Source organism: Gadus macrocephalus, chromosome 11 (genome assembly GCF_031168955.1).
Source record: "Gadus macrocephalus chromosome 11, ASM3116895v1".
In the NCBI taxonomy this organism is placed as follows: Eukaryota; Metazoa; Chordata; class Actinopteri; order Gadiformes; family Gadidae; genus Gadus; species Gadus macrocephalus.
The window spans coordinates 18,215,399-18,224,497 of record NC_082392.1 but is presented as its reverse complement, the minus strand read 5'-3'; the positions used below and the strand labels follow the sequence as shown (position 1 = coordinate 18,224,497).

Below are 9,099 nucleotides of genomic sequence, written 5' to 3'. Positions count from 1 at the left end.
CAATCATACAGCACAGGGCCAGACGGCAGGCCTTCTCCCGCCGCTAGAAAATACCCCAGTGAGGCACCGAAAACAGGGAGACAGACGGGTAAGCGATCAGGCGAACCGCCCGGCTAAAATGAGCCAGCCTGCAGGCAACCGGGTGGGAACAAAGGGAAAGACCCGTGCAGAACCGCGATTGGGGGGCAGACACCCGATCAAAACGTTTCCGGAGCGTGACAATGGTTCAGAGAAAATGAAAGGTGCAACAAAGCACTTGAGGGAATCTGACAGAGTTTGTAAGGAGCAGCAAGCCGTGAAAAGGCCCAGCGGGGTTCTCAAAGAACAGCGTCACGTGTCAAAAGAGCTGGCTGAAAGGAGGCCGAACGATCCGACTCCGGCGGACCGCAAGGAGCCGGCGCCCAAACACGAGGCGGCAGTGAGGAAAGAAGAAAAGGCTGTGTGTCGCGACGACCAGCGGCAGGATCTCCCCGACGGTGACCTAAGAAAGATCCGGAGTAGCCCGGACACCCCGTGGCTCAGCGACGATGACCTCCAGAAGATGGAGCTCCTTGCCTCTGGAGAGGTGGTCAGCAAAGCCAGGGTCCCCGCTCATGGGCAGGTCCTCCAAGCAGCCCTGGATCCCGGTAGCTTCCAGAAGCAGAACGGTGCAAAGGTGAAGGTGTTGTTTGTTGGGGTGTGTTCCCTTTTCTCGTAAAGGGCGGCTGCGTGCGGAAGTCTCGGCAGTCGAATTTGAATTCTTGTTCATGTTGAGAGTTGAACGGGCACGTGTCTTGTTAGTGGTTGCCCTCTGGCCTCCAGGGCTCGACTGCAGTGTGAATTATCTCTGGTTTCATTACGGGTTAAATTGGAGAAACTTGGAGACGATCCACGAGCTCTGCTGAACACAGTGTACGTCTCTTGATGTACGGATCAAAATCAAAGTCATAAATCATTCACCATACAATTTAATTAAATAGAGTTTCCAGTATTATGATCTATGGATCCGATTTAATCAAGTCTATCGAGGCATTAAGGGGTCAACATTTTTTTCCCTCTATCCATCAGTGAATCTGTTAATGCCTGTTGATCCTATTACTCATCAATCAGGTCCTATTTCATCTCTCTCATCAGACATCCAGCCGAGAACTCAATAAGCACCAGACTACCCAGCATGCACTGCCGCGGCGGGTAGCTCCAGAGAACCACAGCGAGCGCTGCCGTCGGGGGGGCTGTTCCCTGCTGAAGCGCCCTGACGACTGGTACGAGGTGCTGGCCTTCCACCTGGACCGCGTGCTGGGACTGAACAGGGCCCTGCCCGCCGTGCTCAGGACCTTCCCACAAAGCGACGTGTTACCCTACAGGTACACCAACGGCGCCCCTAGACCCGTGGTCTGGTGGGACCCCAACATCCAGCACCTGGACGACCGGGACAACGACCAGAACTCGGTACCCCTCAGCTGGCTGCAGTACCAAGAGCTGCTCAGAATGCATTGTGGGAAGGAGGCGGAGCTGACCGCTGCGCCCTGCGTGGGGGTGAACCACTCGGAGTGGGGGAGGCTGGCCCTCTTTGACTTCCTGCTCCAGGTAAGAGCATGAGGGAGAAGAAAGAATGACGGTCCTCTTCAGACTCTTAAGAGGATATTAATGTTTTATTGCCCCCCCCCCCCCATCTGGTTCCATTCAGCTCGCAGACAATCGTTTAATTATGGTCAGCAGCAGGTTATGAAAAGGATTCCCAATCCTGGCCAGGGTGGCTGCAGCGCTCAGAGTATTCACGAGAGAGAGAGCGAGGTCTGTTAGAGAGAGAAAGTGTGCAGAGCAGCGGTGAGGAAGATGAAGGGGAGATGAAGGCTCTCCAGGGATTTAAGTCCTCCGCCAGAAGGCGCAACATATGTGACTTCAAAGGGAGGACCCCCCCCCCGCCTCCCCCCCATAACCCCCTCCCTCCCACCACCTCCCCGAACTCCACACTACGGCTCAGACTCAGACGAGGAGCAACTCTCTGCCGAGTTTTGGCTCGGGTCACATTCCCGGTCAGGAGGCATGGCGGAGCAGACAGAGTTCAGAGGCGGTTGGGCCCAGAGGCATCCCGGACGGTTCGTCAGTCCCGGCGCTCCCCAGGTCCTCGACCCGGCGAAGCGTTTCATCCAGGGGTCAGAGCGATCCGACAGCCGCAGCCCGCTCCGGTAGTCTTTGATGCCAAGCTACCGGCGGCCTCGCGTCGGCACTAAACGGTGCGATGAAACGAGGACGGACACGGGGTTGTGACACAGAGCCCGGAGCCCGAGCTGCAGCAGAACAAAGAGCTCCATTTTGTTTTTCGTTCTTTGTTTCATTTGTGTTTATAGTTCCTTCTTCAATGAGAGAGGAGCCGACGAAGAGCCCGTTATATACGGTAAACCTGAAATTTAGCTGGTGGGTTGTGAGACCTTACAGACAGACGTACAGCCACTCAGACTGGCAGACAGACATACAGGCAGACAGACAGACGCATGGAGAGACAGACAGACAGATGTGGAGAGACAAGCAGACTTGCAAACTGAACGGCAGACACAGACAGGTAGACAGACAGACCGATGGACGGAGAGAGACAGGCAGACAGATGGAAACACAGGCAGACGGACAGACCGACAAACGGAGACACAGAGAGACAGACGGATCGAGAGACACATACAGACGGGCAGACAGATAGACAGGCAGAGAGAGAGAGACAGATGGACGGACAGAGAGAGACAGGCAGACAGACAGACAAAGAGCCAGACAGACAGAGAGACAGGATATCTGAACCGATAAGACAGTGACAGTGACTCACTTCCTCCAGTCAATCGAACGCCTACAAGGACGTATACCCAGACACATCGGTATCAGAGGAACCCTGAACGCCGTTGTATAACAGACCGGCTGCCAGCCTGAATCACAAGCTTATTCATCTGGCCTCATCTGGCCTCCAGGTTGAAGACCGCGTCTAAAATGGCGTGCGTCACCGTGGAGGTCCTCTAAACATCCCGCCCCCCCCCCCTGATTGGATGCCCTTGGTGAGGACGGATCAGCGCTCCTGTCACTCAGGATCCGGGGAGCAATTATAAATCAGATATGCAATCTCTGGGCTGACGAGTCTGCAGGTGTGGAGGTTACTGCAGTGCGGCCGCCGCCGCCGCCGCGTCAGGGCGGGGTGGTCCTAATCACCACGCATAATGAGTTTGTGTGTACAAGTGGTACTGTGTGTTCTTTTGTGTGTGTGAGTGTGTGTACAAGTGGCACTGTGTGTTCTTGTGGTTGTGTGTGTGTGTATACAAGTAAAGTGCATTGTGTGTTTGTTTGTGTGTGTGTGTGTGTGTGTGTGTGTGTGTGTGTGTGTGTGTGTGTGTGTGTGTGTGTGTGTGTGTGTGTGTGTGTGTGTGTGTGTGTGTGTGTGTGTGTGTGTGTCTAGTGTGATTGCCGATGTGAGTGAACTTGTTAAATCTCAATCATTAGCCACGGTTCTTTTGAAATGGGGTTGTGTGTGTGTGGGTGTGTTTGTGTGTGTGTGTGTGTGTGTGTGTGTCTGTGTGTATGTGTTTGTGTGTGTGTGTGTTTTAATAAGTCTGACTCAGTTATGAGGTGTCACATGATAACGAGCCTCAACAGTTTATTTATTTACTCAGCAACGGCTCCTCTAAACTCTGCTTAGCGAAACTCAAACAACAAAAAGAGGGACGAGATGAAGAGACCAAAGCAATCATCAGACCAAAAACAACACAAATACGACCGAACACGGACACAGTCTCCTTGGTGATTGTGTATTAAAAACACTCTCCGCCCACCCAGTGGTGCGATCCCGTCCTGTTGGCACACAAAAGCATCGCGGCGTCTCCCTGTTCATTTCACGCAACCTTTCAGCCGTTTTGTCCCCCCCCCCCCCCCCCCGATGCGCTGAGATTGAATGTGTATCTAACACCCATCTCGGCTGTGCGCTGGTTGGGTGGGGCGTATGAATAATCCATGAAGCAGACCGTTCCTGCTAGAGCTGCCAGCGGTCGCTGGCTGTAACAGGGCCAAACACTAATAGCGCGCTATTGATCCACTGAGAGCTGATGATGGGAGTGTGAACACTCGCCCCCCCCCCCCCCCCCCCCCCCCCCCCATGACGCCAGCCCTCCCTCCACCCCAACAATCTCCTACTACTGTACAATACCCAGCGCGGGTGTGAAGGCACTCCCCATGCGCAATTAGGATTCTCACATACACACACTCATACGCACACGTGCCCACGGACTCAAACGCACGTGTACACACGCACACTTGCCCACGCACTCACACACACACACACACACACACACACACACGCAACAGCAATGCATACACACACCAACACAGGGACATGCATATCCATGCCCTCACACACACCCACAATCACCCATCCCCGCACACTGGCACATATACAGGTTAAAACACATGCAAACACAGCCATGCAAAAGACATGCACGCACACAGACACACCAACGCACACACACACACACACACCAAGGGCTCTGTAACAATGTTGTTTGCTACGCGCCAATTAAGTGGCTTTGATTGGTCTCCTCTAGATCAAGGATGCAGGGGGGTGATATTGAAACCGGTTTAGTATTCAATTCAATTCAATTCATTGTTTTGGCTTGGCTGAGCGCAAGGCACTTTTACAGCAAAGCCCTGATAAGAGGACAGAAATACACGATGTAGAAAAAACAAAACATCAGTAATTACAGTTAATAAAATCGGAGAAAACAGAGGTTTAGTGCAGTTATACAGAACATGAGCTGTCTCTTGCTTGCATGCAGGAGATCGCCCTGAGTATGTGATGGTGATGGCCGGTTGAACCTGTGCACATTGATTCGTGAGGCTGAACAGGTGTGCAACCTCGCCCAGCGCCAGAGGCCAATCAGTCTGACTCGGGCCGAGTGAGGCTGTTTAAACCAGCCATCATCCACACAAACTCCACCAGCTCAACATCACTGGATCAGGCTTTGCGGCGATTACCACAAACTGCTGCGGCAATGTTGGAGGCGAATTTACGAATCCTACTGTTGCCATGCCAATAGCCCGAAAAGACACCCCCGCCTCTAATTCTGATTGGTCCGTCACACATGTCACCCCTATCTTTGATTCTACTGTCTATGGATTCAACTACTGCGCTTTTACTGGCTTGATATTAGCTGCTAGGGTTAGGGTTAGGGTCAGGGGTCAGGGCTTAGGGGTTAGGGTTAAGTTTAGGGGTTAGGGTTAGGATAAGGGGTTAGGGGTTAAGGTTAGGGTTAGGGGGTAGGGTTAGGGGTTAGGGTACCGTAGAGTTCTAAAGCGTCCAGTTGAGATGCATGCAACCCAGCCAATCACAGACAGAGTAGGGCGGGTCTTGGCGTGGCCATAGTAGGATTCATGTAGGATGGTCACTTCGCGGCCGGTTGGTGTGACGTCACGTTATGACCCTAAACCACTCCTTCATGGCGGGGTTGTTCCACTCTGGAAAGGACAACAGGGCAGCAATCAGACTCTCTTCCATCTCCACGGTTGGTCTGTAAACAGCGGAACACTACAATGCTAACCTTACGCGCTAAACAAGGTTCGTCTTCCCGTGTGCGTCTTCCGGTCTGATCGCCGGCTTACGTGATTGGCCGCCGCAGCGTGACTTCGGGGTTGGTTTCCCGCAAAGTGGATTTCTGTCCTCTTTTTGTAACCGCATGCTGCCCCTACCACCGCAGCTTACACGAACTAGGCATTCAAATGAGTGGTTGAAGTGGCGTTTAGGCCTTAACTTCTCCGGTGTTAATGAGCCCAAAACGATTCGATGAACAGGAAAAAGTTAGCTCATGCAGGCTGGGAGCAGAGAACCGCCTGTTGGGAACCACAGGGGGAGTCAGGATGGGCCAAATACAGCTCAACTAGGGGAGAGGAACTCAATGAGACATATTTGCAATTCAAGAAACACGCTGCTGTTCTTGCTTTCCAGCAGTTCCAGTGACTCCTCATCAGAGAGATTGATATTGCTTGTGATAAAAAACGAACATTGCTATCAATGAATAAGTCTATCAATAGCTGCTCTCTGGCATGTGATGTTATATAAGTGATTCCTTTTAACAACATCGGCTGTCGGAATAGGATAATCATCAAACATTTATAGAATGTATGTTAATTAATGTTTGCATTAAAAAAATGTGTATTCAGGGCTAGGTTAGATTGGCCGAATCCTCAGACGATACCGCCTTCGTAACTCCAAACAAAACAAAGAATCCTTGCGTCCATCGCGAGGGCCTGACGTGCGCCTCCCAAAAAATGTTACCTCGCGTCAAAGCAACGCAGCAGCGAGGGCTGTGATTGGTCCGCTCACTAAAACCTGACGCAGATCCAAAACAGGTTCACGACTGCGTCGAAGCGTCTGCATGGGCCTTGCGTTGTGTCAACGTGGGACCGTAGCCGGCCCTCATCTCAGTGGTGGGAGTGCAGAGGGCTCTGAACTCTGCCTGGGTTCAGAGGTCCCAGCCCCGCGGTACGAAGGCTGAGCATGGCGACAGGGCGAGAAGTCCTCTTCTCCGAGTGCCACAGAGGCGTGAGAGAAAACTCACCTCCTTCACAGGCGCATGTCACCGCCACACAATCACACCCTCAGAGTCACATGCGCCGTGCACTAACGCGTACCTGTGTGTGTCCTTGTGTAAGTGTGCCTGTCGATGTACACACACATGCAGACGCACGCACACACACTGCACATACACCCACCCACACAGACGCACACGCACGCGCACACACAATTCCATTGAAAAAGATTGGACCTGAGATCACACATCTCAGTGTGAACCCTCTTAGTGACTCAATGTGTGTTTCTCTCACTTTAGAAGGTTAGATGATAGGATCATCCGGTTTTAACCCGAAGAGCTTCTCCCGAGCGTCTTCCCATTTGAGGGTTCATGAACTGTTTCTCTCCAGCACGATTTAATGAAGAAGCTTCATTGCTCCCTTGGTGTACTCAGTTGCCGTGGGGATACCACATTGACGCGGTGTTCTGTCCTTGTGGCCCCAGGTGAACGACAGGCTTGACCGCTGCTGCTGTGGCTTCAGACCGGACCCGGAGGAGTCCTGCGTGGAGAACCTCCTGTACGCCAAGTGTCGTAACGACAAGGAGCTGGTGCTGGTGCACATCCTGGTAAAAGAAACCACCCATACTGACAGCAATTACGGTAGTTAGGTTCTTTAGTTAGTTAGGTTCTTTGATGTTCCCACGGGGATAATTGTTTTCACACAGTCAAGTCAAGCTCGTTTCAGATCAGCATACATTTAAAAAGACACAAACACAGTGTAGCAACACTGTCATCATTGTATATATATATATATGTTATTTACGTGGTAAAATAGTAAATTTTTTATCTGTGTGCCACACAGTGTAGCACACAGATAAAAAATTAACTATTTTACCATGTAAATAACAGAAGAACATGTAGACAGGAATTAACATTACATGGTCAATATACAATGATGAAATATCTACATATTTTTGTTCAGTGCTATGATGGCTGAGGAGACAAAACTTATTTTAAAATTGGGCTTTTCTCCAGTCTAGCGCCCTATATCTGCGGCCAGATGGGAGTGGCAATGCTAGCTAACATGGAGCACATTAGGGTTGTGGGGATTACGTAGGCCCCTGAGAGGGGCCCCTGTGAAGCCCTTTGAGAGAGTACATACTTAACGTTATTACTGAATTAATAAACATATAATACCTCACCATGCAGTGGTATATAAAAAAACGTAAGAGGCATTTGTATAATCTCTACTTGGAAAATGCAGTTTGAAATGTTTTATTTGAAGAATGTGCAGTAAAGGTAAAATTTTGTACTAATATGAATGTAATGATACGTTTGCGATAATTATAATTAGACGTCATATCTGGAAATATGTGGCGATAAATATGTTGTGGTTCTAAAAATACTATTCTCCAATAACGAATTATACCTACAGAGACCCTTAAAAAATTGTAGGCATGACAGTTTATTCACTAATTAAAAAAAATGTTTTAGCATTTAAATCCCGTAATAAGGGGTTTAGGTTGCTGTCGGTTTGGCAATAAGTTTCATTCATCTTGCTCTCAGTCCTCAATTTGACTAGTATTTTGTTTTTACATATCTTTTCACCCATCCTTTAGGTGAGGAAGACGGATCCTTCCAGAATGGTGTTCATAGACAACGCAGGAAGACCCCACCAGCCCGCAGACAACCTTAACTTCCGGCTGGTTGAAGGTATAGATGAGTAAGTACCCACACATGGCCGCCACATCTGTAGTTTTACCGCAGCCTCGCTACTCGTTTTTTTCTTATTTTTCGCACTCTGTAAACAGGTTCTATATTACACTTACTGCAAGCTCGTTAGGATTTTGTCACATGCCCGGTCTGATTAGACCGGAGTTCTTTCAATTAGTGGTCGCTCCGTGTGCTGAGTGCACTCCTGAAATTCCCCTGTTGACTGAGACATTCCATTAAAAAGTCGGAATACATTTCATTGCGGGGAATCAGGAAGGATGGAAGACCTACATACTCAAACAACAGATAAGGAACAGGACACCAAATGTTTTTCCATTTCCCCAGATGGACTGGACGGATGATAAAACCGACCACAGGAATGATGATGATTGGAGTGCAGCTGCAGTAACATAAGCTTCACTGGCATGGGCTCAGGCCTGGCCATGCATTGGGAAAAAGACCAATGGATTTTCACTTGTAAATAGTGTCCCTGTGAACTTATTTTACACTTAGGGCTTGATAAGGGTTATAAGGTGTCGCCCATCAAATATGTTGATGCTCAATGGATATTGTGCATCAATAAAGTAGATAGATCGCCCATCTTCAAATAAACGTATGATCAAAGTAAACAGATGAGGAACAGATGAAGATGAAGAACAAATGAATACTTCACAAAAAAAAGTATCTCTAAAACAAATAAAACATTTCTGTTGATCGCTAAAAAAAAAATAAAAAAAATACTGCAACTGGTTTACAGATGCGACTGAGTTTGTAGACCGGATTCTCTGCTACTCCCTCTGTTCCTCAGGTACCCGGAACAGGCGGTGTCGCTGCTCCGGTCCGGCTGCCTGGAAGGCCGGCTGCTGCGGTCCCT

At 49.8% G+C, this 9,099-nt stretch overlaps 1 protein-coding gene across 3 annotated transcripts in view; it reads left to right on the top strand.

Annotated features, from left to right (window-relative positions):
• Positions 1 to 6: 6 nt before the first annotated feature.
• The window catches only part of gask1a (golgi associated kinase 1A), an 11,243-nt gene continuing 2,150 nt past the window's right edge, over positions 7 to 9,099 (top strand). Inside the window, exons 1-6 of one of the 3 annotated variants that reach the window (XR_009528073.1) lie at positions 7 to 655; positions 1,114 to 1,566; positions 7,016 to 7,138; positions 8,132 to 8,235; positions 8,571 to 8,702; positions 9,034 to 9,099. The exon at positions 9,034 to 9,099 is cut by the window's right edge and continues 20 nt beyond it. Coding sequence is in view for 2 of the 3 variants with exons in the window: in XM_060065316.1 (XP_059921299.1) it covers positions 119 to 655; positions 1,114 to 1,566; positions 7,016 to 7,138; positions 8,132 to 8,235; positions 9,034 to 9,099 (1,283 nt within the window). In the remaining variant the exon portion in view is untranslated. The other 2 variants (XM_060065316.1, XM_060065317.1) reach the window with 2 other exon arrangements.